Source organism: Suillus discolor (genome assembly GCF_016758755.1).
Source record: "Suillus discolor strain FC423 chromosome Unknown F5147scaffold_5, whole genome shotgun sequence".
NCBI lineage: Eukaryota > Fungi > Basidiomycota > Agaricomycetes > Boletales > Suillaceae > Suillus > Suillus discolor.
The window spans coordinates 965,207-993,019 of record NW_024541252.1 but is presented as its reverse complement, the minus strand read 5'-3'; the positions used below and the strand labels follow the sequence as shown (position 1 = coordinate 993,019).

At 48.6% G+C, this 27,813-nt stretch overlaps 13 protein-coding genes across 13 annotated transcripts; 4 read left to right on the top strand and 9 right to left on the bottom strand.

The window, feature by feature from the left end:
* Positions 1-946: 946 nt before the first annotated feature.
* F5147DRAFT_672181 (uncharacterized protein) lies at positions 947-2,169 on the bottom strand. The gene is made up of 2 exons (XM_041435658.1): positions 1,397-2,169; positions 947-1,346 (listed from the first exon to the last, which is right to left on the bottom strand). Exons 1-2 carry the CDS (start codon positions 2,133-2,135, stop codon positions 970-972), a joined length of 1,116 nt encoding a protein of 371 aa, XP_041298194.1. The 5' UTR covers positions 2,136-2,169; the 3' UTR covers positions 947-969.
* Positions 2,170-2,269: 100 nt separating this feature from the next.
* F5147DRAFT_672169 (enolase C-terminal domain-like protein) lies at positions 2,270-4,705 on the bottom strand. The gene is made up of 11 exons (XM_041435657.1): positions 4,438-4,705; positions 4,331-4,376; positions 4,170-4,272; positions 3,918-4,033; positions 3,671-3,791; positions 3,486-3,613; positions 3,398-3,432; positions 3,051-3,348; positions 2,774-2,995; positions 2,646-2,711; positions 2,270-2,594 (listed from the first exon to the last, which is right to left on the bottom strand). Exons 1-11 carry the CDS (start codon positions 4,469-4,471, stop codon positions 2,354-2,356), a joined length of 1,410 nt encoding a protein of 469 aa, XP_041298193.1. The 5' UTR covers positions 4,472-4,705; the 3' UTR covers positions 2,270-2,353.
* Positions 4,706-5,305: 600 nt separating this feature from the next.
* F5147DRAFT_672167 (nascent polypeptide-associated complex subunit beta) lies at positions 5,306-6,489 on the bottom strand. The gene is made up of 3 exons (XM_041435656.1): positions 6,365-6,489; positions 6,088-6,264; positions 5,306-5,983 (listed from the first exon to the last, which is right to left on the bottom strand). The coding sequence occupies exons 1-3, from the start codon at positions 6,417-6,419 to the stop codon at positions 5,694-5,696; spliced, it is 522 nt and encodes a 173-aa protein (XP_041298192.1). The 5' UTR covers positions 6,420-6,489; the 3' UTR covers positions 5,306-5,693.
* Positions 6,490-6,551: 62 nt separating this feature from the next.
* Positions 6,552-7,731, top strand: F5147DRAFT_672159 (acyl-CoA N-acyltransferase). Its single transcript, XM_041435655.1, has 7 exons — positions 6,552-6,727; positions 6,791-6,820; positions 6,880-6,927; positions 6,975-7,115; positions 7,185-7,274; positions 7,332-7,364; positions 7,445-7,731. Exons 1-7 carry the CDS (start codon positions 6,683-6,685, stop codon positions 7,571-7,573), a joined length of 516 nt encoding a protein of 171 aa, XP_041298191.1. The 5' UTR covers positions 6,552-6,682; the 3' UTR covers positions 7,574-7,731.
* F5147DRAFT_833568 (uncharacterized protein) lies at positions 7,713-8,787 on the bottom strand. The gene is made up of 5 exons (XM_041443873.1): positions 8,609-8,787; positions 8,477-8,535; positions 8,203-8,400; positions 7,899-8,012; positions 7,713-7,836 (listed from the first exon to the last, which is right to left on the bottom strand). The coding sequence occupies exons 1-5, from the start codon at positions 8,640-8,642 to the stop codon at positions 7,807-7,809; spliced, it is 435 nt and encodes a 144-aa protein (XP_041298190.1). The 5' UTR covers positions 8,643-8,787; the 3' UTR covers positions 7,713-7,806.
* A 236-nt stretch (positions 8,788-9,023) lies between these two features.
* F5147DRAFT_559617 (uncharacterized protein) lies at positions 9,024-9,377 on the top strand (the record flags this gene model as incomplete). The annotated part of the gene is made up of 1 exon (XM_041430565.1): positions 9,024-9,377. A coding segment is annotated over one exon (354 nt), but the record flags the coding sequence as incomplete, so codon positions are not given.
* A 375-nt stretch (positions 9,378-9,752) lies between these two features.
* F5147DRAFT_307227 (cytochrome P450) lies at positions 9,753-12,021 on the bottom strand. The gene is made up of 7 exons (XM_041429140.1): positions 11,544-12,021; positions 11,390-11,488; positions 11,237-11,339; positions 11,089-11,177; positions 10,741-11,034; positions 10,244-10,688; positions 9,753-10,187 (listed from the first exon to the last, which is right to left on the bottom strand). Exons 1-7 carry the CDS (start codon positions 11,808-11,810, stop codon positions 9,976-9,978), a joined length of 1,509 nt encoding a protein of 502 aa, XP_041298188.1. The 5' UTR covers positions 11,811-12,021; the 3' UTR covers positions 9,753-9,975.
* Positions 12,022-12,400: 379 nt separating this feature from the next.
* On the bottom strand, positions 12,401-14,063 carry F5147DRAFT_672146 (hemolysin-III related-domain-containing protein). Its single transcript, XM_041435654.1, has 8 exons — positions 13,778-14,063; positions 13,668-13,711; positions 13,591-13,608; positions 13,349-13,542; positions 13,246-13,288; positions 13,093-13,194; positions 12,825-13,032; positions 12,401-12,762 (listed from the first exon to the last, which is right to left on the bottom strand). The coding sequence occupies exons 1-8, from the start codon at positions 13,927-13,929 to the stop codon at positions 12,597-12,599; spliced, it is 927 nt and encodes a 308-aa protein (XP_041298187.1). The 5' UTR covers positions 13,930-14,063; the 3' UTR covers positions 12,401-12,596.
* Positions 14,064-14,787: 724 nt separating this feature from the next.
* Positions 14,788-16,625, bottom strand: F5147DRAFT_672144 (CTLH/CRA C-terminal to lish motif domain-containing protein). Its single transcript, XM_041435653.1, has 7 exons — positions 16,479-16,625; positions 16,237-16,422; positions 15,962-16,177; positions 15,783-15,905; positions 15,540-15,725; positions 15,167-15,490; positions 14,788-15,090 (listed from the first exon to the last, which is right to left on the bottom strand). The coding sequence occupies exons 1-7, from the start codon at positions 16,536-16,538 to the stop codon at positions 14,989-14,991; spliced, it is 1,197 nt and encodes a 398-aa protein (XP_041298186.1). The 5' UTR covers positions 16,539-16,625; the 3' UTR covers positions 14,788-14,988.
* A 608-nt stretch (positions 16,626-17,233) lies between these two features.
* Positions 17,234-19,242, bottom strand: F5147DRAFT_672142 (phosphatidylinositol-glycan biosynthesis class S protein-domain-containing protein). Its single transcript, XM_041435652.1, has 7 exons — positions 18,864-19,242; positions 18,714-18,806; positions 18,483-18,659; positions 18,247-18,429; positions 18,106-18,195; positions 17,690-18,057; positions 17,234-17,636 (listed from the first exon to the last, which is right to left on the bottom strand). The coding sequence occupies exons 1-7, from the start codon at positions 19,222-19,224 to the stop codon at positions 17,397-17,399; spliced, it is 1,512 nt and encodes a 503-aa protein (XP_041298185.1). The 5' UTR covers positions 19,225-19,242; the 3' UTR covers positions 17,234-17,396.
* A 77-nt stretch (positions 19,243-19,319) lies between these two features.
* On the top strand, positions 19,320-23,117 carry F5147DRAFT_672140 (uncharacterized protein). Its single transcript, XM_041435651.1, has 5 exons — positions 19,320-19,649; positions 19,706-20,091; positions 20,142-20,944; positions 20,997-22,570; positions 22,635-23,117. The coding sequence occupies exons 1-5, from the start codon at positions 19,551-19,553 to the stop codon at positions 22,836-22,838; spliced, it is 3,066 nt and encodes a 1,021-aa protein (XP_041298184.1). The 5' UTR covers positions 19,320-19,550; the 3' UTR covers positions 22,839-23,117.
* Positions 23,118-23,846, bottom strand: F5147DRAFT_672135 (uncharacterized protein). The gene is made up of 5 exons (XM_041435650.1): positions 23,704-23,846; positions 23,556-23,651; positions 23,446-23,500; positions 23,352-23,392; positions 23,118-23,297 (listed from the first exon to the last, which is right to left on the bottom strand). The coding sequence occupies exons 1-5, from the start codon at positions 23,800-23,802 to the stop codon at positions 23,178-23,180; spliced, it is 411 nt and encodes a 136-aa protein (XP_041298183.1). The 5' UTR covers positions 23,803-23,846; the 3' UTR covers positions 23,118-23,177.
* A 1,815-nt stretch (positions 23,847-25,661) lies between these two features.
* On the top strand, positions 25,662-27,281 carry F5147DRAFT_307021 (interferon-inducible GTPase-domain-containing protein). The gene is made up of 3 exons (XM_041429137.1): positions 25,662-25,955; positions 26,007-27,128; positions 27,191-27,281. The coding sequence occupies exons 2-3, from the start codon at positions 26,092-26,094 to the stop codon at positions 27,192-27,194; spliced, it is 1,041 nt and encodes a 346-aa protein (XP_041298182.1). The 5' UTR covers positions 25,662-25,955; positions 26,007-26,091; the 3' UTR covers positions 27,195-27,281.
* The last annotated feature ends 532 nt before the right edge of the window (positions 27,282-27,813 follow it).

Below are 27,813 nucleotides of genomic sequence, written 5' to 3'. Positions count from 1 at the left end.
GGGTGACTGAGAGGAAGTGGATAGTCCGAGTGCGGCCATACGCAGTGTGAGCGATTGTGGTTCATTGTCTTGGATATGGTTGGGTGACTGGGGTGGAGGAGTCGGGAGAGTTGCTGAGCGAGTCGGGCGTGTCCGAGTCCATTGCCTTTCCTGAATATGCGCTTGGGTTTGAGATGGTTGAGAAGGATGAGGGCGCCGAGGAAGGTCGCGGATGCCGTATTGCGGGGACACATTGCCCGATTCTACTGCACTACGTATGTCGCGAACTTCATTCTGTTCGTTATACCTACCATGCTGGCGACTATAGTCTTCCCTTGGGCTACTATATCCTCTTCCTGCGTGGCGTCCATCATTTTTTTCATCATGCTCATCACCCACGTCACTTGTATTTGACTCATCGTCAGTGGTCGCAGGCATCCGTGTGTGCATCGAACGCATCGTCGAAGACGATAAACGGGAAGAATCTGTGAACGTGGACGAGGGAGAGGGCGCGTTGCTTGCCGTACGTGCCCTCTGTAAAACAGAATGAGCTGGGACAACCAGAACAATCAGGTACATCCAGCGGTCAACATGAGTTATCAGTACCTGGCGCTGGTGATCTTGGACTACTGGAGACGGGTGGAGGACGGGATGACATAATTGTTGGAGAGCGAGAAGCATCTGATATAGGTGGACCACGCGAACTCCCTTTTAGATCTGAAATTGATGAACGGTCAGAGTACTGAAATGACAAATAAATACCTGGTTCTGGAGGCCATCTCGAACTGCTTTGAGCTGGCTGGCCCTGCGAGGAAGCCGGGATGGCTGAAGGGGAATGCGAGCTTCCTGAAAATATTATTTAAAGTTGAATTTCGCACTTATGATAACTACTATTACCTGTAACAGGGGGCGAGCGTGAATTGCCCAGTTCGGGAGGACTACGTGAAATGCCTATAAATAAAATGCCCCTTGACTCTGACTGTGATGTGTTCAATGATTAGAAGACGGACCTGGAAGTGGGGGTACAGGTGGGGACCTATTACCGATGGATGGTAAAGGACGGCGACCGGACGATGTTTGTGTTTGAGCGCGATGAATGACTGTCTGGGCACGATCTATGACACTTGTGGGATTACGCTCTGGGCTTACTGGACGGGTAGAGGAATAGTTGGTTGAAGTCGCAGGATGGGGAAACCCATTATTACCAAAATTTGATGGAATAGCCGAGCCAGATACAGTGCTCCTGCGTTCCATAAATGGACCCACGCGTGAGGACGACTCATCTGGCTGTGGTGATGGCCCAGGTCCGGGTAGGTCACGTTTCCAGTGAGGGGTAAATTTGGCCGGTGCAGAAGAGAGTGGAAGAGCTGAAAGTGTGTAAAAAATGAGGTCAAGTAAGAGAAGAGCACACACGTACCCCGCACATCTATATGTGGAGCGGCATTGGGGTAGCTAGATGCTGGGACAGGGCTGGTGAAACTATGGAGTGGTGTATTGTGAAAGGTTGCAGGAGGTGAATTCGAGTAGGCTGATGATGGGGGTTGATTTGGGGAAGCAAATGATTGTTCCACGCTAGATGAAAGGGCTGTCGAACTAGAAAAGCTTGAAGCACCACTTGCAGCAGAAAAGGGGGAGAAACCAGATGAGCTGGTTTGGGAGCTTACGGCACTATTTAGATCTGGTTCTGTTGGAATATTATTTTCCAACTGAGCACGAAGATCCAAGCTTGCATGTTTAGTTGATTTAGCACCTGGATTAGGAAGAGGACGTCTGGTATGATGATTATTAATGTGGGTGCTCTCGAGGGATGCAGCATGTGCTAGGATGACAGGACGTGAAGGGGCCGGGGCTGGAATAGGTGCCGGACGTGACGGGGCCGGGGTCTGAGCGGCACGTGCAGGCGGGGGGAGGGATTCTGGACGTGACTTGAGGGATTCTGGACGTGACTTTGGGGTTGGAAGGGGGCGTCGGATTGGAGTGGGGTTAGGGAAAGATGTCGGTGGTGGGCGATGTTGCTGGTGAGGGTGAGGATATCTTAACTGGGATGGTATCTGGATCTGGGTCGGGTGTTGGATCGGGTATCCTGGTCGGGGTGATATAGACCTAAAACCTTGAGATTGTGGTGGTGGATCCCGTGGTGCCGTTGTGTATGCCATCCTCCAACCTTCTCAAGGTGTTCAATGTAACACCCTACCGCGTGTCCTAAGAGAGGCTGTCCATACATCATTTAACCAACGCGTACATCACATGCACAAATATACCAAAATAAACTCGGCGCACCCGACATATGTCAAACTTCAAATTTTCTCTTTAGCTTCGACTATCCGATATATAGAGACTAAAATTCCTATGATACAGAAGCTTATACTTATCGCTAAGTGCTTAACTTTTTACCACCCCTCGCACCGACCCAGTAAGACCCATTAGGCCACTCAAACTCGGCAATGCTCTCCTTGTACATCTCAATACTATACCCTTCCTTTGGATTACTCGGAACATTGTACCTCCCCCTTTCGTTCATGGTACACCTGTAGGGAAAGTGCTCATGCAAGTGGTCCGCGAATTCTAACACATTTCGTTCCATCGTTCCGGAAATTGCGACGTAGTCAATCACGCTTAACCTACTGGTCAGGGACACTACTTTCAGCGAAAGGATCTACACTGACCTCAGATGGATAACATATTCGCATAACCCAACGCCGCCGGCATGTGGACAGACAGGGACTCCAAACCTCCGAACATGGCCATTCAGCATGTCGTCCGAATGAAAAAGTGAAAGTCTCCTCGTGCTCACTTTGCAGCCATCAACAACACGCTCAGAACCTCACTGACACCTGCGAGTCTGCAGGAATCAATCTGACAAACATCGATCGCTTCTGCCTGGAACAACTGCTTGAACACCATACGGTTATGAGCATGTTCCCCAGTCGCAACCCCGATCCCGTACGGCTTGAGTGCCCGCCTGATCGCAGCGTGTCCCAAAGCATCGTCAGGTGCTGTAGGTTCTTCGATAAACCTGGTAGTATCAAGGGTCAGCTCTCATAACTGAAGTGAAAATGAATAGTACAAACCAAGGTTTGATTTCCGCTAATCCGGTCACATACTCTATTGCCTGTGGGACATCCCAAACCTGGTTCGCATCGATCATCAACACAGCACCAGTCGGACCTGCGTTCTTGCCAGCCAGTTCTGGGCTCGAAGGGTCCTTGAATCCAGACGGGTAATTTGCGGGGTCGTCGATGATAGAACGGATCATCTTGCCTCTGCGCAAGTCATCCTTGACGTCGGCGCCTACTTTCATCTTGAAGTGGTTGAACCCACTTGCAAGGGCCTCCTTCGTGAGACGAGACACTTTCTCATCCGAATATCCTGCAGGACTTCTCAGCAAAGTCAGTAGAATCGATAGGCGCCTCCTCACCAAGCCAGCCCGCTGATGTGATATATGCTGGATACCTGTGCTTGTCTGTAAGATGTGGATAATTGACATGTACGTCGATAAACCCTACCCAACTTTGGTAACAAGGGCTTCCCTTTCACGCTTCCCAGCCTCCTTGGCCTCAAGCATCTCAAGTGCTTCTTCACGTGTAAGCACGTCTGTGATATAACGAAACGCAGTCGCATTTACTAGCTCTTCCTGTGTGTGTACTCATAGTGAATTTAAACGGGACAGGCATAGAACAATGTCACGAACGGGAGTCATATCAACAATCAATTTCCATAGGGGTTTGCCTCTGGCACGAGCAAACATGTCCCACAGGGCGTTGTTCACTGCAGCTGTTGCAAGGTGAATCACACCCTTCTCCGGACCGATCCTTGAAACCAAATTCACAGTCAGATCACAGATACCAAGGTAAAACAACATAATTCAGGAAGAAGCAAAGCTATTGAGTCATACGCGACGACCTAATGTCGATTCAGCTGAACATTCGAGCACTCACCATCGCAGCTGCGAGTCGGAGCACATCCAGTCCCAAGCCTTGCCCATATTCTCGAAAAAGCTCTCGGGATCCCGTCCGATCAAGCGTCCAGCAAGTTCCCGGATCGCATGGCACACCTATGACGCGAGATAAGTGATTATCAGTAACATATTTCCAACAGAATGAGAGAAGTGATGCAACGATAAATAGATCATCTACCAAAATTTGTGACGAGGAAGCATGTACTAAAAGCGCTAAGCTTTGTTCACTCACAATATCAGTACCACGACCAATGGTGAACGTCATTCCATGACCGATAAGCCCACTGTCAGTGTGTATGGTAACATATGCTGAACTATAATCGCAATCTGTATTCCTGAGGCGCGTGTGATGTTGAAGATTCATCGCAGATCACGACATGGGCATTGGCTTACATCGCATCAGTGCCATCACCCGTCAAAGATGTGGGAAATCGAATATCTATTATCGACGGCAAACAAGATGATCAGTGCACGCGCGCAGGGAAAGTAACGAACCCCACCATGAGTTTCGAAGTATGTGATCTTGGTAGTCATTGTACGAGGAGTGTTTCGGTTGCCGATGTCACGGTTGATTTGAGCGAAAGAAAGAAAAGCGGAAGATATGCCACCGTAGTCTTACTCCACTTGTATTTATGGAGTCTTGAGGATGGTGCTGAGAGGTTCTACCGGTGCGAACGCTAACCCTGGACGACCAGGTGACGCATAGACACATACAGGGATATATCACAAGACAGTAAGTACTACACTTGGTCCGAGTCAATATGTGCGGTGACCGGACAAACTGCTGGCACGCGAACTGGTATGCGCTACCCGGTCCGCCGGTCCGCACGAAGCTTAAAACATATGCATCCCCCGTTACTTTATTGTCAAGGCTTTGGTAGTAGTAGACAAGAGCGTCGGTTAAATGGGTAACTGACGGACCACAGGGGCATTAGACTGCATCCACTTCTTCAGTCGACGGCCCGGTGAGTCTCTCACTGACTCAGTGGGTGTGTTTTCTGCCCGTATGTCTCAAGTTTCACTGAGACTAGCCCTACATTTACTCTACATGTAGGAGGACAGCTGGTCCTTCTAAATTTAGTCTATTACTGAGGCTTCCGTTTCAAGCTGGTGCGACTTAATTCATAAAGCTTTAAAGTGTAATACCAGCTATCCAAGACAAGTACTAGTTGACGTTTCCAGCTTGAATCATATGACGAGGACTTTCACTAACTAATTGGATTTATTGACCTCCCAGGCGTGTCGGTGGCCTTCAACTATAATTATCATCATCACAACCGCTGTCACAAACCCAAAGGCCCCGTGTTTGAACCGAGTGCGTACAATTCTTGCACCAGAGCAGAGCACCCTGGCCTGAGCTACGTGTAGATGCGGCAGCCGGACAGATGAACTCAAGATCGACCTGCTGTCGGTACGTCACCAAAACTTGTACATGTTGCGAACATGTCTGTCTCAGAACCATACCAGTTAACAATGCTAGCATGCAGTAATGTGCGATCGCATGGGAGGATAGGAACTACAGAGCACAAAGATGAGATAAAGACATGAAAAGAGCGACGTATCGGGGTAAGATCGATGAAGGCTTTTGTTGACAGTGCATGAATGGAAACTGATGGTAAGGCAAATGAGCTGGCTGTTACCCGGATACTCGTCCGTCATTTAGTTCCAACTCTTCCCACCACCCATCAAATTAACTCTCAACACCGGTATGACAAATACTCCCCTTCAAACCACGCGCATCAAGCAGGTTGCGCGCTCAGTTCACATCCTCAAGGGTCTCTTTCTTCTCTTCGGCTGCGGCTTGCTCGCCCTCAACATCGAAGTTATCGACGAGATCAGGCACTTCATCATCATCATCCTCAGCGGCACCGGTAGGTGGCCTCTGTTGCCCTTGCTGGATGGCCTGGTAAGATTCCGCAAGTTTACGGAGCGATGCCAATGAATCAGGGCCAAGTTGATTCAAGATGCCAGGGACGAGCTCAGTCAGCTCCTTGACGTGACCAGTTCCATAGATCGCAAACGTGTTGGCGGAGACCGCGGCATGTACTACACAAGGCAAGAAGAAAAACACAAATTAACACAAATCTTATCTGACGGGACGCCGAACGCGAGCTTATCTACTCGCAAGCGACGTAGAAATTCGTACACACCTTTTGGGGCAGTGAAATGCAGTACGTTTCCATCTTCCCTGAACATATTAACCTCCTCCACACCAGGAATAGGTTGCACATTCAGTTTCTTGAGGGCACCTTGGAGTTTTTTGTCATCCTGTGCGGCAGAGGGCTTGGTCTTCCGGACGATTTTCCGACGCATGGTCCCTTTACCACCTGCAACGCGTCATCATGTTAGCCTTGATTGAGCACACATATGTCAAGAAGAAAGAAGGAATGGAAGCTATAAATTCCGCGGTGTGATATAAAAACTTACCGATCCTGTTGGCTGCAGCCTGCGCCTGAAGTTTGGCCAATTTTGTGGGATCCATGATGTTTTGCGGCGAGGGTTCACGTCCCTTGGTGATGCGACGGTGAAAAGTTACAGACTAAGGTTTACGCGCAAATATGTGTACACAAACGCTAGTACAGCGGTCCTGAATTTGTACCACAAACCTATACGTATTTGGGCACCACAATCACCCGTTAATTTGGAGGGGGATTCCCCAAGTACTTAACCATAGCTTATCCCTCAGGCTGGAATTAACAACATCAAGTCCGTCAAAGACCTTTTGGAAGAATCATATACCCAGAGATGACCCTTACATTTCACATTCGTCCGGCTAACGTAGATGATGTGGTGAGCACATAACGCATTGCTGACGGAGCGCTGTTATCAGCACTGATAAGATTAATGACTCAGGACGCCATGCTCAAGTTGGTACAGGATCTTGTAGGTAATCGCCCTTGCCTCGAGATTTTCATACACTGCAACTTCCCACTTTTATCTAGGCGACGTATGAAAACGAACCCGAGTCCGCAAGGGCTACCCCTGCTCTGGTGAGTCGTTTGACAGGTCGCGGAGTCATACTCAAATGCCGTTAAAGTTTCGAGAAAATATATTCGAAAAGAAATATGCGCACACCCTCCTCGCGTTTGATGGGACGCCCGAGGCACCCGGAATAGCATTGGGAATGGCGCTGTATTTCTTCAATTTTTCAACGTGGACAGGCAAGCCTGGCCTCTTTGTGCGTCTAGATTCTGACTCGCCTACGCTGCACCGCGATGCTACCTCTTTATTAACACTTCACATATAGCTTGAGGACTTGTATGTATCCCCGGATGCAAGAAATAAGGGCATTGGTAAAGCCCTCTTCGCGGAGCTGGGCAAGGTAGCGCAGGAGAAGGTAACATCACACGCTTCTTTCCGAGGACCTTAGCTGATGCAGCCTCCGGCCCACAAGGGCTGCGCACGCCTCGATTGGTCGGTACTCAAGGTAAGTCACTTGGCTGATCGTGCTACCAATTTTTCAGCGGATTAATTCTTTTGATATTTGTATATCATTCTTTCATTCAGTGGAACACGCCATCGATCGCATTTTATGAAAAAAAATTGGAGGCTAAAGCAATGGAAGAATGGATGGGTATGCGGCTGGAGGAACAGGGAATCGAGAATCTGCAGAAGCTCGCCGTCTACGCAGCCTGAAAGAATTGAAACAGGGTCTTCTATATCCCGGGCAAGTAATAGCATAGGTACCGTTGCGCAATGCGATGTCAGGGTGTCTCTGTATGACGCACGAGCTGATCAAAAGACTTATCGGACCTCAGGCGCAGTCGATGCGCAATACAAGTGGTAAATGAGTCATATATATCCGACGGCATACAAGGCGCATGAATGCAGGGCCATGAAATTGAGAGCACGACTTTGTGTGATGTAAGCTACACCCCGTCGTAACTAGCCCCACCTGCCTGACAAAATTAATGTGAGACCGGTAGATATTCCCCGCTCTAGATTTTTTTAGAATGCTTACCTTCCGCAGCTTCACCACAATCGGATCCTCCTTTAAATCGTCCTTTTCCCGAGCGGGAACTTCGATAGAGTAGACACGCAATACCTGCTTGACATCGGCTGCATGGACGGAGATCTGCGAGATAATATAGCAAAGAGTCATGTCAGACTAAGTACTACATCATCCGAGTCATTGTCATCGATTGACTGTTGAAAGGCAGTGCAGGCGCAGCCCGCCGCCACCGCGTGTGTTGTTAAAATTGGAAAACAAAAAAAGATATTCATACACGCCGTAGCACACGTAAAGAAACAGACTGAGGACTGACCTTGGCCTTCCGCATCACTTTACACCCAGGACCGATCCACACTACTAGAATGAATTTCTCCCGTTGAGATTCCTTGTCATTGGAGAAGGTGACGCGAACGTATGCGTAAGACGCTTTGGAGTCGCCAAGTGCATTGCGTAACTCGGCGAGACCACCCGTTCCCGTCTGTGTGACTCTTAGCTTGTCAGACCGGTCAGACTAAGTGTGTGATTATCGTAGGGAGGACCTAAACGCATCAAGGCAATCGGACCCGCTTGGAAACTTAAATTCTGACCTCATAATCGAGTAAAAGCCAGTTAGTGTCGGATTTGTCGGAACGAACATCCTGGTAAGCTGCAAGGATCAGCACCACGCTGCTGGTTAACCCAATTTCACTAAGCGATGCGCTGTAATTTCGCAGACTAACCTTCATCGATTTGGGGATCGGATAGGTCGGCCATCGGGTATAATCAGGCGCGTTGAATCGAATACAAAATCTTTGCAGAACAGAAGGGAAGGAGGGAAAGAGAACAGGTCAATACGATAGGCTGGGAACTGATGGCAGTGGCTTCCTTCCTGGTTTGAAAGTCGAAGCAGTCACGAAACCACTCGGCAAATACCGTGACAACCCGCCTACTAATTTTACTCACTAAGTTTGTTACATTTTCCTTTCCCGGGTGAACATGCAAGCCATCCAGTTTACAACGAGGTTCAACTATTATAAGTTGACGTCACTACTTCGTACACCTTCACACCACGCGCAGTCTTGGTTTCACAAAAGCTCGCTCTCTAGCTACTATTCCACTACCAATGAACCAAAAAAAAGGGACTGGAGACTAGCCGGACACCCTGCGCCTCTGTCCTTAGCGGAAGGAGAAAGCCTCGATTTGAGTGAAGATGAGCCACCCGCGAGGCGACGGAAGCGCGCGCCGGTGGAAAACACGCCAGAGGAGTGGAGACGTCACCGTCTCGCCATCAAGGAGGCTTTTCCTCAGGGGTGGTCCCCTCCACGTAAATTATCTCGTGAAGCCATGGACGGTTTGCGTGCCATGCATATCTATGACAAGCGTACGTTTTCGACGCCGGTGCTTGCTGAGAAGTTCAAGATCAGCCCGGAGGCTGTCCGCCGCATCTTGCGGAGCAAGTGGGAACCGTCGAGAGAACAACGAGCGAGATTTGCAGAACGGGAGCGACGGTCGAGGGAGGAACGAAAGATGCAGAGTAGGCTTGAAGAGAAGAAACAGAACATGGAATTGATTTCTGAGACTGCCACGATATCAGAGAGACCCAATCGGAGAGATGAGCGGCCAAAAGGGCTTAATTCGAAGGACAGGTTATACTTTGGTTAACAAAATTACTGGGATCGACGGATTGGCATTGCTCAATATGTTCACACCTGCACGCTTAGCTTATATCATCGATCAGAGAACCATGCAACATGCCCGACGTGTAAAAGCTTTTATACAGAAATGGAGCATCGTAGCGCTACATGGGAATCGTCAAACAGGCATATTACTTCTATCTAACCTAGATTATTAGTCACACGTCTAGATATCTAGCAAACGAGAGGGAGCGGTGACGGGTAACAACTTATAAGTACTTTATGGGCATAGTGTCGGAGCCGGTACAGTTTTTGAAATGAAGTATAAGGTAAATAAATGATGCGTGTCCAGTGGGTTTGTGACTAGAACCGTGTGGGTAATGTAGTTATGTGATGTTCGAAAAGGGCTCAACAAGATCCTAGTTTGTTGGCAGGGTGAGAGGGATTGTCCGAAAAGTCAAGGCCAGCTTGAGTTAAAGTGAAAGCATGGATTTCTCGTGTTTGAGATAACACGAGCCCTGTTCTGGTCGGCACAGTAGAATATCGTTCCAGTTGGGTTGAGGTGGTGCATCGAGTTGCTCGCCTTTCTTGTCAACGAGGGAGTACCGGAAGCCAAGTAGCATCATGGAGGTGACAAGCTTGAGCTCAAGTCGGGCCAAGCGTTGTCCAAGGCAATGTGTCTTACCTTGTTACCGGAAAATTAGGTTTGCTAACAAGCGCGCAATCAACAACGTGACTTACCTCCTCCCCAACCGACGTAACCGAACGGAACCGTCGTCTCCTTGCGGCTAGGATCGAACCTCCAAGGATCAGGGTAGACGTCCGGATTGAGATGAACGTCTGAGAAAGGATATAATACATATGCCCCTGATGGGATAGTCTTCCCGTCAATCGTCACGTCAGGTCCAAGGTTTCGGCGCATGGCAGTATGAGGTTGCGCAATTCTGAGAGTCTCGCGAATAAGAGAATCAAGAACGGGTGTCTCAGATTCCCAAGCCTCCAGTGGAATGGACGAAAGTTGTTGTGACAAAGAGTAGGAGACGTTAGGAGAGACGTGATTGGCTAGGAGTTGCTCCACTTCAGCGATTACTTCATCCTTGGACTCATGATCACCAAGATAGGTGATGAGCCACGAAGCCGTTGTTCCAGTAGCACGTGCACCAGCAACTAGCAGACCCAAAATGAACTGTTGAAATGTCAGATGACTCGGAATGGCCATACTCAACAAAAAGACTTACACCGACGATGACAAGCCTTTCGTCTTTTTCGTCGAGAAGCATCTGCAGAGTGTCAGGTTTGGATATTCCACTGCGCTCCCGTTCATCAATGGCCCGGACGACAATGTCGTAGATTTTTTTGGTCGCCCACAGCTTCTTAAGCATGCTAGGCCCAGGAAGCCATGGAAGTAAGACAGTCGCAGGCGTTGTCCCACTGTCCAAGGTGTCGTAGAGTTCCTTGAGACGCGCAACTTGGACAGGATCGTTTGCCAACTCCTCGCAGGAGAGCGATCGTACAGTAATTTGGAATAAAAGCTGTAGTATACATGGTCAGGAGTTGGGACGAGCCTAGTGAATCCAAAAACCGACTTCGTAAATTTTTTCAAAGGGGTCAAATGTTCCTGATGGTCCCCACGTTTCCATCACCCTTCGGCAATCCTCCAAAATGGGGGCAATGACTACGCAAGATGATAAAATGAGATGAGATAGAATAAGTGAATGAATAGACACGACGTACGGCCACTTAAGTGTTCATTTCGCTGAACGGAGGAGAGACGCTTATGGATTTGCGCAATGCGCTTGGTTTGAAGGTTTGAAGTTACCCCTTTGACAACAGGGATCTAACTAGCGTCAGGATCAAATGTCTTCAATCATAGAAAAAGATGCTGACAGCTCCGGAAAGCATTTTAAAGCCTTCGGTGAGGTCGAAGTGCTTGTTGGCGAAAAAGGATTTCCGGGCTGACTCTCCGGAAACAACAATGACCGTCTCCTGCAAACATAGTAGTGAGTGGTCGCCGGAGAAGATTTGGTACTATAACGCTTACTCGGAGCATGTTGAACTGAAAGAGGGACTGGCCAGTTTTATGGAATCCATTGTTCAGAAACTCGAAACGTCGGCGGAAGAATGGGGTGATGGCGAGGAGATGAGAGCCGGGGAGAAATACTGGGGCGCCGTCAACAGCACCATCTTTTTGAGAGCCAAAACCGAAAAATAGAAGAATAAAGAGAATAAGCAAAGCGAGAGCCACTTGGGCCTTTAGGCTAGAAAGAAGAAATGCGTCGGCAGCGGATTGTAGGCCGACCGTATACATGATACAAGCTGTCGGACGCGAAAGATAATACTTGAGTACGGCAACCAAAACTTGCGTGATGGCGCGACTTTATATGCCACTCCATGGGTCATTACACCGTGTACAAGACGCCAACATGCGGCCTCGCCTGTATGCACACATGAGTGCCTTTCGGTGATGATCAGATCTTTAATTTGCCAGTGTCGGTTCCGCAAACGCGGTAAATACGTAATTGTCTCGTGGCCCGTATGTATTACATACGTCTTGTGTCGGAGACAATGACGACGCTCTGCAGTGTAGCCTAACGTACTTTGTGCTGCATTTCCTTAACCTGCATTGGCCGCAAGAGTTAGTACATCCGGCCCTGCATCGCAGCACTCTCTAATACCTAAAAAATAAAACTCGGACAAAGCCTCGAGGTCTTGGTGTGGCATGGCATCTTTGCATCTACTCGTCATCCGTCGGACGCCGGTGTACTAGAGCCTCGATCCCGTTCACCACAAAATCCGTCTATCATCTAACGTACACGTCACCTTCGTATACACACGTCCCGAGGACTCCCGCATACAGCGCGCGGTCACCAAAGGCAAACAATCAAGACCATTCAATCTATAAGGATGACCAAACTTTCATTAGGCTTACGGATACACCCTGCAACGTGCATTTTGTTTCCGCGCTAACGACTCCGCCGGAGCCGTGAGCCCTGCTGTACAGGCGAAGACTTGGGGCATGTTCCGACAAAATCTTTTCCCAGGGCTGTCCAACCACAGCGTAATACCCACGACGCAGCGACGCAACACCAGCATGTCACAATTTCCATCCGGTCAAGCCAGAATGCCAATGATCGAAGGCAGTCAATACACACATCCAGTGAGCCAGAGCGGCCAGAACCACACAGAAGTGAAATATTTGATGTGATGCGAAGAGTAAGTCGAATTTCCCTGGGGCCAGACATTCCGGTATGCGATTGGCGCTGCGCGGGGATGAATTGTAATGTCAGGCATGTGTGAAGGCGGGAAATGAGGCCCTACGCACTAAATCAACGCGCCCGTAATGTATAGTCCGCCTGATGCGAGCAGCCAACCAAATCCCATTTCGGAAAATAGCTTCGATGCCCCATGCGATACCAATAAATGAGCAACTGGGACCACAGCGGACAATCCAAGACCAATGAAAACACCGGTACGTGCACCTCGATGTGTTGGTTTTGCATATTCAGGGTTGAGAACGATATATGCTGCACCTTAAAACGTGTATTGGTAAATGACTTGCTAATGGACTGATACCAATGGACAACACCGACCTGCGCCAACTAGTGCGATGGAACATAGATAACAGGCTTGCAAGGCTGGTTCACAGTAGAATCCGTAGTAAAGGCATGGTACAAAAGATCCGACGGTGAGGACTACGGAAGGATTCATCAAAATGAGATAGAGGTGGCAATACCTTCACTTACTGACGATCCCCGAGTAGTCCAGTGCATGGCACTGGGTCGACACCTGTGATCAATTTCGAATCACGAGTCAGATCCTGTAGTCGGAACTTGGAGAAGGGCTGACCTGTGCCGAATGACAAGTGGCAGTGTGGAACATGGCGCTCGCAGTAAGGCAGAACACTGCAGAGAGTAAAAATATAGCAAAGACAGAAGTATCCAGCCAAGTTGCAGTGCTATACGCCAAGATATATTGCCCGTGGAATGTCATCAGAATCCAAAGGAAGACCATAGCGCCAGCCAGATGACTGAGGATGTTTACTGGAAAATGCAATGGATCATGCCTACTTGAAACAACAAGAAACTTACCAGTTTCGTTATGAGGATCTACTCAGAACAGAATCAATCAACGACATATAAATGTTAGGCAACTCAAATATCCTTACAACTGTAGATAGATGCAATGCAACCTGACCAACAGTTCTGCACTCTAGTAGCACAGCAGTCAATCAACCATTCGCAGTGTGGCAAGTCGAGTGTTGATACCAAGTCTTACCGTCTGTAGCCCATTGAAATATACTCGTTATCCCTCTGCCATTCTGGTATTTCGTGCCAGGAAAGCGTCATCCGTTGCTTGTCAGGACCAGCTTGCAAAATGTGGTGTCCAGGTCCATTCAGATTGCGCTTGCGTGCCTTGAGCTCGGACATACGGTAAAAAAAACACCTCCAGGTATCGAGATTGAGAGAACAATATGTGTAGGCTTGGTATATAGGAGTTGCAAGGTACGAATAGTCTGGCTCAGCACTTCATGTGCATGAAGTTCCAAATTTCAAGCTCCAAGTCAAAGCTTGCGTGACAGGCACAGTGCGCATGACCCCACTTTGTCAGTCACAATTAAATTTAATGCACGTGAAGTACAAAGAACAGCACTCGTCCCACACCTTGAATGCACAAGTGACAAAGTGCCGCCTCGCAAGTCTGAAGAATGTGCCTATCAAAACCATGGTTGTCATCGATGTGAGCACAAATATTGATAAGCGCCAATCTACAAGCTGTAGCGCTCAGCGCTCATTATTGAAAAATTTCAATCGCTGAGATGACCTCGGCGATTGTCAGTTGTATACAAAATCGTTCCATTACCATGGGGAAATTTCTTCTTGGAAGACTCAACATGATGGCCGCTTCAGCTTCTGGAACCTGTCCTAGGAGCCACTTCTTCACCGGAGGGGCGTTAGATATCGTTAGGCATACCAAGGTGGCAAGTTTCCAGGGCCAGATCGGGCCGAGATGAATTTATCGTGTATCATGTTACGCAAGTCCTTCGTCACATCCTGGCCAGTCGTACTAAGACCGCCGCCAAGGTCGCAGAGACTTTGTTACTATCAGTTCTTCTTTTTCGCTACTCTCTGACACCTATCACGAAAGCTCTCGGTCGCCGACACGTGTCACCGAAGGGTCGTCCAGTGCTCAGCGCTCAGCCACGAGCGGAATTTTTCGACGTCAACCCAACGTCAACTAGCGAAAGTGGACTGACCAGAATTCAATTGCCACTTACAAAAACACCCTTGGTCACGAATGCAGTTGAATTCCGGCTAAGTCAGAAAAATATTCTCGACAAAAGCCCTCCTCTTCGTCGAGTCTGAATATTCTACAAGTCGCTAATGTTATTACACGATGAAAAAAATGAGCGTATATAGGTCCAACACACGGTGAAAATCGAAGTGAAGAACCGAGACGACGAGTCTGGTATTCCGCACCGTAAACAGCTAAGAGATGAATACTTTCTTGAGCGCACTGAACTCGCACTCCTGATCAGTCACTTGGCAAGTGACCATGCCATTGTGCTTTGCTGCCATATCTTCCAGCGCCTGATGGTAGAATGAGTATCAGTTGGTCACATGAAGAAGTTGGTGATAGGTTCGTTTTCGGGAGTGAAAGACATACCTCTCTCGAGTAAACTTGACCATTAGGAAACATCATAGGCATGTTGTCCTCGTCCATGATCTTGCCGCTAATTCTACAAACAATAGTAGAGTTGGCGTGGTGGCTGAACGGAACTTCTCGAGCCAGAGTGTTTATGCTGGGGTCGCACACCGGGCAGTCGATATTGTGGGATGACTTGTCGTTGCAGGATGGCAGCTTCAGTGAAGCCAGACCAGAATAGAGAGCAAGATTGAGAAGGGGTTCAGTGGGTAAAGAGTTCAGATTGTAGATGGCAAGCCGAAAGGCTTGAATGAGATCAAGCCAGCGGGAATCGTCATATAGTCTCTGAAAGGTCCAATGAGATACGAATACAGATGGAGTAACGCTATCTTACGCGGTACGGACCACACGTCGTAGAAGGTTTTATTGCAAGTAAAGTGGCAGCCTGCATAATCTGTGGGAGATGTGTTTCTTGCCATGACACGAGATGTTTTTTCGAGTAAGCCATGGCCTCCTGCTTCTTCTGATCACGCGCCAACTCGATGTACTCTTGTAAGCGAAGTTCAAATTCGAGTGTGCTCTGCGGAAGAACCGAGATGTTTTCATAGAGATCACATATTGCAGAATTCAGTCTCACCTTAATTTTCCGCAACGCCGTCTTGTTCTCGCTACACCATGCCAGTGCTTCAGTGCAGCTGTGCTTGGAAAGTGCCAATTCGATTCTTCGGATGTCTGTGAACAGATCGATGTCCACAAGGGTCTATTGCAAACGGTAAACGCCATGAGTTGATGTGAACACTTTGCGGAACTACAAACCTCTATGTTCCTGTCCTGTGCCAGTGTTCGTGCTGTGTTTTCCCGTCCAGTCCGGAGGGCCCAGTCAACAAGCCATCTGTCAAGCCGCGTGTCCGCCCACCGTGAAAAATCGAGGCTACCAGTGGTTTGCAGGGTCTCTACCGCCATGAGATGCTGTAGCCTCTCCCGAGTGACATCAAGGGTGGGCTTTCCAGCGGTATCCTGCAGTTCTGAAAGCTGCGCATAATGTCCACTGATGTAAAATGAGATCCGAACTAGCAAATAACACCACGTACCTTGCGCTTGAGGTTCTCAACCCGACCTATCATTCCATCTACGCTCTTAGCAGCATCCTCGAGGTTGACCTCGCGGCTCTTGGATCGTTTTAGTAAGTCATTCGAGACAGTCTGCACATTTCCGAGCTCGCGCTCAATGTTCCGTTGTGTCGCACGGAAGACCTTTCGATAGTTTTCATAAGGGACCTGGCGGAGTGTGATTGTAGTGAGGTCATTGACAATTAGCAGGCGTAACTGCGCACTCGTACAAACGGTTGCTCAAAGAGCAACACCCCCTCTGAATTGAGCTTTGTTGAGCTCATATCAATAGTATAAGAACCTGTCTTCAAGGCTTAGCTATCGTTGAAGTTGGGAGGGAATCGGGATTAAATGATCGTAGTACTTGTAATTACTCCCACGTGACCTGGAAGGCCCGGGCTGGCTGGCACTAAGTAGTAGGCAAGTAATACAAAGGCTAGTAGTTATACCGCTACTCAGTACTTAAAGATCATACCGTGTGTGATTAGGTGGGAGCTTAATATTGTATGTGATGGTGAGTTACTTGGAGGGAAGGGCGGCTAGTCATAAATTGGTTTTGGACAATTGAATTCGGCGGTGATCAAAGCGACTGGAGCTTTCACTGCACCCTGTACAAACCACTGTCCTGTGCATAGCTGCGGGATTACGTGCAATAAAGCAGTTGGCGAATTTGTGGCGGATGCGCTAAGAGAGCAGCAGCACACGGAGACACGGCCGCAGAGGCTCAGCACTTAGACTTATTACCCAATTGTATACGTGAGCCCCTGTCAAATTATGGGATCTAGGTGGAGTCGCCGCAAAATAGCAATTCTACCTTCGCATTGAGAGAGGGGGACCATGGGGATGCCATCGAGGCTCATGCTATGGGAAATATATGTCATACACACATTTCCGTGCTACCCCATGCTCAAAAATTCAGCAGCAAAATCCCTTTTGCACACGTCGCATCAATCACCGCCATCAAAACCCCAGTAACCACCCCCTTTATCTTATTGCCTTCAGCTGGCCTTAATGCTTCCCATACCCGTGATTATATACTATAGTACGGAGGGCTACAATACACTGCTATAGGATTTTCTAGCGTACACAAGAGCTTTGCGGACGACAAACAAGCTATCAAACAAAGGGCGTAATCATCAATCTCACCGCCTTCCGTTATCCTGTGAGCCCCGTTTCCACGCCATGAAATCCCGAATTAAGGCCACCACAAGAGGAACAGATATAGATGCGAATAGTGGCGTATACACCGCATACTTGTGCTCGGCAGGAAAGTACAGCAATGCCAGCATCCCAGGATTGAAGAAAGCGCGTGACGCCATAGATAATGCCTTACTGGACCATCGCAGAGCAAGGGCCGGCGATGTCGCGGCAGTACGATAAGCCTGCATTATTTGAGCACAGTCTTCATTAATATGACACCAGATGCAGAACGTACCTCGTGGAGCGATGCAAGGGCGTCTAGGACATCATCTCGTACCACTTGCCCAACAGGCATGTTATTGATCTGATCCACGAGCTTTATAATGCTGTGTAATGTGTCCTGGCTGCCTTGCACATTCTGCAATGCACGATGCCGGAGCAGAGCATCTAACTGCCAGTCGGATAGAAAGCTTCCTTCCATACTCAAGCCGAGGGGAACGGGTGGCACGCCTAAAAGAGCAGCGAGCTGGGTGGCAAAATTGCGGAAAACTGGTTTTAGATCGTTATATGAAAGATGCAACGAGGAGGAATTGAGTTCATTGTTGAGGATGAAAATACTGCCCCATTGGGGCAAAAGGAAGGAGCTCTGATTTATTGGACGACCTACTAATAAGTCAGAAATGACCATAAGCGAGTATACGCGACATTTACCTTCACTGTCAATAATGTTCATGGGTGAATGGGTCTCAGAAGGAACGAATAAAACGAAATGTAGAACAGGATCATTCGAGACGCTGGATGCTACAATGACTGGTCAGGTGTTGACACCATCGATTACAACGCAGTACTGACCAAGTGTCCATTCGGCAGAATTGATAAACACAGTCAAGTCTTCCTGAGTAAGCCCTGATACTTCGGTGTCACCAAGGGTCACGCGTCTCGGCTCAAATGCTAATGGAGCATGGTACTGTACTTGACTTTCGACAGTAAAATTGTGCAAAATAGAGAGTTGAGATATCAGCGGATATATGAATTCTGATAAAGTGTCTTGAGAGTTGGTCTCGATATAGAGGGGCCATATGGATTACCTGCGAGCGCAGCTTGCACATCCCATGTTGCAACGAATCGATTGGGGGTTGCGTCTTCATTTAGTAGCGTGAAAGCGAGACGATAGTGATCTGAGTATTGAACGACGCGCTGCGAATGTGAAGTGCCTGACTCTGGAGGAGCGATAAGGTCGGACAACATAGAGCTTAATCTCGTTGCTAATATGAGAGCAGTCGAATTCGTTTGAAGATACAGTACTCTTATTGACTCACCTGACTGTGCATCGGTCCTGTTCACCCGCAAGTTTCTTGAATGCGCAATTGAGGTCTGTCCACCAAGAGCAACTGTATATAGGCTAGATGCTACTATAGTAACACGTTAGATTGCCCTGTCCATTATATAATTTCCGTGAGCGCACAAACCTTGATCACTTCTGTCTTGTAGGCGTATGTCAACGCCTCTCCACCGTCCAGGTTCATTTATCGCAGAATCATGAAGTAATGTTTGAACTTGAGAGTTTAGGCTGGGATTTTGTTGGCTAATGGACGCATCAAAGTGAATAGCGATAGGAAAGACAATGTTACTCTGAAGTTGTGATCGTACTTGACTGGTCGGAAGTGCAAGTCTCTCGATACTCGTCAAATGCCACCAGAATGGGAAAGCCAGAATAATAACGATCCAATACGAGGCCAAGACTGCTCTGCGTATCCAGTCTCTTTCGAAGCTAAGTTTTTCAGGATCTTTGAAGCCAGAGCCAGTGTTTGCGAAAGCAGCAGAGTTCATCCTAAGTTCCTAACAGAGTCCCCAGCAATAACACCAAGTTGCCAACAACGACATCGACCCGCAAATGGGGGGTCGGAGTTTCAATCCCTTCTTGCTAGAGATCACTCATTCTACCTCAGTCATTTACTTCGACTGAGCGTCTTCGCTCCTAGTTGCATCAAAGTTTCAAATATCCATGTTCGATAACTGACCCTCACTTGCTTTCAAATAGCTATACAAATATTCACATCACCACGACGCGCTAGGCTAATTTTCATCCCAACTTCTCTTCCATTCCTACCTGTGACAAGCGTTGTAGCATCTTGGAGGTCCCAATCCTCTTAAGCATGACTTCTGCAAGCTACGAAACTTCTACTTTTGCTAATCCTTCGTCTGCACACGACATACGACGCTCTCTAGGTGGCAGTTTCTCATCTGTATACGACGTAAGTTCTCGTGAGAGTCGTACTTTCTCGGGTCGTTCAAATATCCTCTTTCTTAGTCGCCATATTCTACTGCACGTCGAAGATCTCCATCTCCTGGGCCATCTTCGCGGAGATACTCCCCGTACGATAGTTATATCCCCCGTGGGGGACCTAGCTATCGTAGTGATGATCATCCGAACATTTACAGGCCAAATGCATGGAGACCAGAACGCTATAACAGCCGCAGTCCATCCCCAGATCGTTACGACCGGTCTCGTTCTATGGAACCGCGCTTCTGGGATCCCGGTTCCCGCTGGCAGTCGTCTTGGCAAGATCGAAGATCCTCTCCGAGTCCACCACCTCTACGGGAAAAACTCCGCAGAGATACTATGGCAGAGCGAATGTTCGAGCCATCAGACTCCTGGAAGCAATCACACGTCGATCGACCCGGCCGATACGAAGCGTTTGTCCATTTGCGTGTCACTTAGTATATTCTCTCATTATCGTATGTAGGTTGGAGCCTACAAGTCCCAGATTTCCAGATTATCGTGCCCGTCCTGCACGAGATTACTCTCCTCAGAAGTCACCAGGGTATCCTCCTACTCATGGTGATACTTATCGCCCTTATTCTAGTGGTCAAAGCTACCGAGAACCACACGTGTTCGTTCGGTCAGATTCATATCGGCCACAATATGATGATAGTGCTCGGCGGTCACCGCGCTCAGTTGATAAATCGAACACAGATGCTTACTATCCGCGTCGACCATCCAGTCAATATGATCACGATGATACGCGGTCTTCGACCTCCATTGCTAGTACACCGCCTCGCCATGCTATTAACTCTCCTCCCCCAGACCCACATATCACCGATCGTGACCCCCGTATGCATTCACCATCTTGCAGAGCTGCATCACCTGCCCACTCCGTAGCACGATCTAGAGCGTCCTCGATATCTTCTGAAGTCCCCCTTAAAAGATTAAAGTCGAGATCTTCATCCCGATCATCTGCTTCTTCTCGACCTGATAAATCTGCTATGTCCGTGCATAATGGTTCTAAGGATTTCGTGTCACCGAAATCAAATCGAGAGAGTACAATCCAACAAGTACCCACGCATGTGTTGTCGCGAGATCCTGATCGACTTGGTTCTACATCGAACACTTTTGCTGGAAAGGGTTCTACACACCCTAAGCCTCTACCCCACGAGTTGCCGCACGTGGACGCCAAACCGGTCTATCCTGTGGTGAACGGTGAGCTTAATGGTCCGCCTTTGGCATCGAACTTCCCGCGTTCTCCACCAAGTTTATTGTCAGGAGAAGGTATGACCATCCATTTTGCTTGTCGATAACCTGAAGACGTATACCAATTTAGATATTGAGATGTCTCCTCCTGGACTCATATCTTCTCATGCTCTCCCTGGTGACGTGGAATTCGCCTTCTTGGGAGATTCTACTGGCAAAGGGATTGAAATGCAAACCAACCAAACCTCCCTTCTTTCTGATGACATTAGTCCTGCTACACCCAGTCCTGCTTTGAAATCTGTGGGGGCGGTCGTCAATGACTCGCCAGCGTCCGCGACCGCGACCACGGCTCCTTCACCAGAATCAAGAATACCGGAGAAAGATATTGATGTCGGCTCCTCGCGAACATTAACAGGAAACACTCCCTTTCTTAAGTCTGTTCCACAAGTCACTGCCACCGAATCGGTCGGTAGTCCATCTCATATCGAGGCAGGAGAGCAGCCTTTGACTCCTGCACTTGACGTAGAACAACCCGCAACCTGGTTTTATGGTCGTCCGTCTTATTCAGACTCGACCGCAAAAGCCCTCCGTTTTGTAGTCTTAACGAGGCTTCAATGTGATCGTCAGACGCGCGATGAGCGTGTTGTTCCGGTTCTCAGGGCCAATCGGGCGATCCGCGAGCCTTCTCTGCCTTCACCCATTGACGCGCAAGACAAGCTTTTTGAGGAATTTGCAGCTGATCAGCCCCGTCAGGAAAGAATGGCGTTACATTCTCAGTCTATTAGATCGTCCTTATCAGGACACTTCCTGGAGCGAGAAACAACCCTTCGGGAAAAACAGCAAAAGCTGAGAGAAGAATATCTTGAGCTACATCAGCAATGGATAGCGCAATGTGCCCGGCTCGATAACGTGTCAAAAGGTGGTCTACCTGAGGAATCCATGCCAGCTTCTGCAGGCGGCAGGTCCACCAGACGATCAGCTGCTGTTTTGGGTGATGCTGTTCGCTCTGATCTTGAGATGGAGCAAATCATCGCGAATCTTGGGATGGAGGAGCTGACGGATCCAAGCTACTTGGCGATCAAGAACGTTGCAAAGATACCGGATATGGTTTCTGTCGTTGATGGCCGTGGTCCATATTCTTACGACGACACGAACAATCTCTTGGACGATCCTGCGGAATTCTACAGCTCGTCCTCGGCTCTTGACCTCTGGACAGAAGAGGAACGCATTGTCTTCAAGGAGAGATACGCTGCCCATCCGAAACAATTCGGGCTTATTGCTCAACATCTACCCAATAAGACTGCCGCCCAGTGTGTCACGTACTACTACTTGCACAAGCCGCACGTCGACTTCCGCAAGGCTATTGCACAGTATGGTGCAGGTCGGCGCCGAAGGAACGGCAGGGGGGCTAATAAGCAGAAAGGCAACGCGCTACTTGCGGATATTCGCCGCCATGATGATGAGGTATTGGCTGCCCACCCCACCTCCTCGGCTGTACCCAGCAAGCGCAGGAGGGCTGCTATGCTGCGATCCAATGCTGAACCCAGGAGAAACCAGTCCCGCAGGAGTACCGTCCAGCCTGATCAGACCCCCACTTCCTCCGGGACAACTCCAGATCCTGAAGCGGATGAGCAGAAGCGCCGGCGGCGCTCCACCGCAGTTGCGCGTTCGTCGGGTCTTGCTCAAGAAGAGGTCGAACCTACTGTACGTCCGGGTTATGTTACTTACTACTGGCGTTTTTGTTGATATAGATGTTTGACGTATACAGGAACTAGGCGCTGAGGCTCCACCTCCAAAGCAAACCAGAAGACCCCGGAAGCCAAGAGCACGCGCAGTCCCCACCCCGTCAGAGGAAGCCACCCCCGCTCCAGAACTCCCAGATTATTGCAAGTCGTCGTCGATGCCAATACCATGGTCCAAAGAGGACAAAAGTCAGGCCTCTCCCGCACAGCCTCTGAAATTGGCTTGCTGATCTCAGTCCAGGTTTGTTCCTTGAGCTTCTATCTCAACATGGTGATAATGTGCACCGCGTCGCTGCCTCCATTCCCCACAAGGTCTGTGGTGATCTGGTAGCAGGCTGTGGCGCCGCTTAGCTTGTCACATGAATGAATTGGCATCTGTTTCTGTTGGGGATTCGACACTTTAATTATCTAATTCAGTAGTTATACTGCAGTCCTTTCAGGCGACTTTGTCTGATACGTATATCCTCAGCTTGTATCTCACTCACGTATGGTAGTTGTATAGTTCGCTAATTGTAGACTCAAGCCAAACGAGTGCATAGTAGTATATGGAAGATACAGAGGGCGTCGAGTCATCTACGACCCTCTACCATGATAACGTGGTATCCGAAATTCGTCTTGACTAAAGGCGACAAAACGGGTTTGTCGACAGTGGACGGGGTAAGGGCGAATGCAGCATCTTGGAATGCACCCTTTATGACAGATAAATTTCGCTTATCTGAGTCAGTCAATGACAAACTACTTACAACCATAGACCCTCGCACCATCCAGCCAAGACTGCCACCAGCTGGGACGAGAATTTTGTGACATTCCACAATTATATCTGGTCAGTAAACTCACCTTTAGCTTTGTCCTCTGAGTATTCCTGCGCTACCTTGTCGAAGCGCTGCCCCTCCTGCAAACCACCTATCAGAACCAGTGCACCTTCATATAATGGCATGTGTCACCACCTGGATCTTCTGCAATGCCTCAGTTGCCTTGGAGTGTTTCTCGCATAGAATATGGCGGACGTTGATAGCAGTTGCGGCCTTCAAACCACCCTTTCCCTGGACACAACTCGAGGTGCGGTTTTCATCAGAAGCGACTGTTGTAGCTTACTTTTCCCTCGGATTGATCACCTTTGTCGGTGTTCTTGCTGTTTCCACCTTTCTTTTCCGTAGGCTTTTTCTCAGCCGACCCTGATTGTTTCTTGCCCATGGCGTGGAAGGTGAAGGCAGTGGCAGCAGTGACTGAATGACGTGGTTACTAAATATAGAAAGATTCATTTGCAACCGGAATGCCAGTCTCTCTAGAACTACTGCAAAGTCTAGTAAGCCAACCAGTCCTGAACTCGTGGTTCCACGCGTCCATGGTCGAATCAGAAAATGACTCAGGCGACAGCGCTCAGGTAAAGGCTCATTGGCAGATATGCCGCCGAGGCCTTTTGAAGACCTGTCGCTCATGTCGATTCTGACTCTTGCTCCAAGCTACTTTTCGTTGCTCGTTGTATTGTTCACTGCATCTCGTTATTTCATCTTTCACCCGATTCGACATACTTCAACATTTCAATCCCTACGAACCGTCGCCTCTGTTTCCACAACGCTCTCGATCGTCTCCCATGGCAGTGGTTGTTTGCACTATGAAATACACCAGACTGTACACCTCACCTTCGTCTATTGTACAAACAGTCATCAGAAATATGGAAATACATGCCCAGAAACCTGATTCACTTCTGTCTTCTCCTATCACTCATATCTGCCCAAATCGACTCGCAGAACTTCACGTAGATCTCTGATCTATGACTTCTTGTCGGTGGATGCATGTTCTAATATTCTACCCTCGGCGTAACACATCAGGAGCCAAATTAATAGCTTTCAACAATATGGAAGCTGCCAAAGATATTACACATTATTCGTACCAGCTTCACATCTATCTGGACAAGTATAAGACCTGCACACCCACCTTACTACTTGCCCCGTGTCGGATAATTTCTCGTCTCTGCCCTGTAGAGTTGTCATCACCTGGACGCCGCACTCAGATCATGGCAATCCGTACAGAGCTGGGCGAAGCTTGAAGTTTCGCAGTCCACGATTTGTTAATTAGTCTAGGTCGCATCGGACGCACATAAAACACGTTGCCACACCGCGCTTTTCAGCGGTGGCAAATCCACCCCCTTTCTCTGCACTGCATGGGTGCACCAATCTTCCCAACTGTTATATCTGCTGTAGCCGTCTGGTCGAAATATTCTGAAGCCATCCGGACGAGTGATCACTGATCATTGAGGCGGAAGACACTGCTAGCAGGTGCACCGCCACTACTATGAATCTCCCAGACCATCATGATAACATTGACGGAAGACACTCGTTTCCTTCTATATTGGACGGCCCGCACCCTATCACAACATGCGTATTGCACGACAACATGTCGTCCACAAAATGGCATCGCATATCCCCAGCCCCAACTGCTTCTAATCACCATATTCAATCCAATCACGGATCTCGACAATGCCCTACTACTCAGTTACAGGCTGAAGGGCCTTTTGACACTCGTCAGCATCGAGGACTAGTAGGGTCAAGCAAAATTTGTGATGCACTCTCAAGCTGGTTGGCCCATCGTAGACAGGAAGTACGAGGTTGGTTCAGGTGTCGTGTAACAGCCCACGGATTCGCAAATTCTTTGAGACAGTTAGGACAGTAGGCAATCATCTAGCAGTAGGGACGGAGTTGCAGGTAACGACGTACTCAGGACTTGTCATATTTCCTGGCAATACCAGGGTTATAGAGTGCACGTCACAATAAACAAGGATGGTGTACATCGTTATCTGCTAAGTATGCCCAAACATGACAACTATTGGTAATGCCACACTCACGTACGTTCAACGTCGAACACCTGCCTTCATGCATCCAAACAGCAAATAACGCGGTCTCGAGTGGCTAATTGGAGGTTGACTAGGACTGGTGAGACCAGGTTCAGTTCGTCTATCGATGGCTTGCCTATGTGGGCAATTGGGGTAGTGGCGGGCATGGCTTTCTCATTGCACAATGTCAAATTGTCTTGTAAGTGATAGTTCCTGGCGAACCAGGTCACAGAACTTCACGCAGATCTCTGATCTACGACTTCTCATCAATGGGTGCATACTCTATTCTACCCTAGACACGACACCGATCAGAAGCTACGTGAATAGCTTTTGAACAATGTGAAAGCTGACGAAGTTATTACACCTTATTCGTACCGGCCTCGCGTCTTGTCTGGACAAGTATAAAACCTGTCGCCCACCCTGCTTGCCCCTTGTCAACTCGTTTTCTGTTGTATTCCCTGCAGATTTATCATCAGCTGCACGCCACATTTACATTATCGCAATCTATACAGAGGTGAGCAAAGTTTGAAATTCCGCAATCCACAATTGGTCAATCTTATTCTAGGTTGCATCGGACGCACGCAGAGAACAGGTTGCCCTTCTCAGCAGTGTAAAAGTCGCTAGCCACACACAAAGTTTCTCTGCACCGCATGGTTGTCCCACTCATGGTCCCAGTCGTGGCGTCTGCAGTGTCTGCAGTGGTATCTGCGGGGTCCGCCACGTTTGCGGCCATCTGGCCAATGCATTTTGCCAGAGCCAGGCGACTGGAAGCAGAAGAGACAGCAAGGAGGATGAAAAATGACTTAATGGAGATTTTGATCCGCGTAATGTTGCAGAACCATCTGGATGGACTGCAACAGTCAGCTGCAGAAGATAGTTGCAGGGTGGAGGAAGCAAGGCTCGCTGCTGAGAAGAAATGGTTCGAAGGTGTTCGCCCCGAATGTCACCCTTCAGAGGAAGATATCAATCAGATGAAGGCCACGTATCATTACAATCCGGGATTCATCCATATCGCAGTTGTTGGCTCTGCTGGGGCTGGCAAGTCGTCCTTCATCAATGCCGTCCGTGGCTTGTCCACAAATCATACCATGGCCGCTCCTGCGGGAATCATCGAGACCACTCGCACCGTCACGAGGTACCCTGATCCGCGCCCGAACTCCCGGACAATTTGGTATGACATTCCCGGATCAGGCACTCTAGAGGTGCCGGACTGGAAATACTTCAATGACATGGGCCTCTACATCTTTGATTGCATCATCGTGGTCATAGACAATCGTTTCTTGGATTCTGACCTTGCCATCCTCCGCACTTGTGAGCAGTTCAAGAACATCGAGGCATTCCTTGTTCGCTCCAAGTCAGACCAGCACATCAAAAACATGGTGTCCCAGAAGATGGGTTTCGACCCTTGGGATCCAGACTCGGACATGGACGACACAACACGTTCTCTTTTCCGGCTGACGAGATCACAAGAACACCAGAGGTTCATCGATGAAACGCACCAGAATGTCCAAATTAACCTTGAGAAGGGGAACCTCCCTCCTAAGAATGTCTATATCGTTTGCAACGACGCCATGCATCAGACAGTGTGCACTGGCAAGATCCACCCCACAAAGACAATTGACGAGGCAAAGCTTCTGGATGATGTCAAAGAATTTACGTTGAAGCGTCTACAGTTGGGCTGTTCAACGTAAGTCAGATTCCCCCGTTCGATTATCAATCAGATGGTTGAGTACAAACTTTACTATATAGCTAGGCCTGCCCCGGATCCTGACAGCGCCAACACAAGGCTTGTATTAGCACTACATCTTTTAGTATTTTGTTTGCTGGTTATGTTCATTTTCATTTTCTTGTCGGATTTCGCTGTCTGTAACTCTCCGCCAAGTCTGTAGTCTCACATATTGCGTTCTCGGAGTTCATTTTGTTATGTTACATACAGTTTTTCGTCAGTCGATCGAAGTGTAGCTGGAACAACACGACAGTGCGAGGTTGATCGAAGTCGAACCGAAATCTTAAATTAGAAAGACGAACGGTCTTATAAGTCTGTACTTACCCAAGTGTGAACATCGATGATTGATATGCAGTCCCAAAGTCTGAAGCATCACATTTTATTTCGTTGCAACAGACTGCGTGTATTCGTAGCAAAAAAGAGTGTTACACTAGAAGCACTCGGATTATTTCAAGAGTGCCTCCACCAAGGTCGCAAAGGATGCAAAAGTCAGGCAGAGCCATCTGATCGATTAGACGATAGGGACGAGAGAATGATGCACAGCAATATTTACCAGTAACGCATCCGGACTCTCCCCACCGTCGGTGATGATGAGACGCCCGACGAGGTTATCCGCCTCACAGCTGGCCTATAGGCCATATAATAC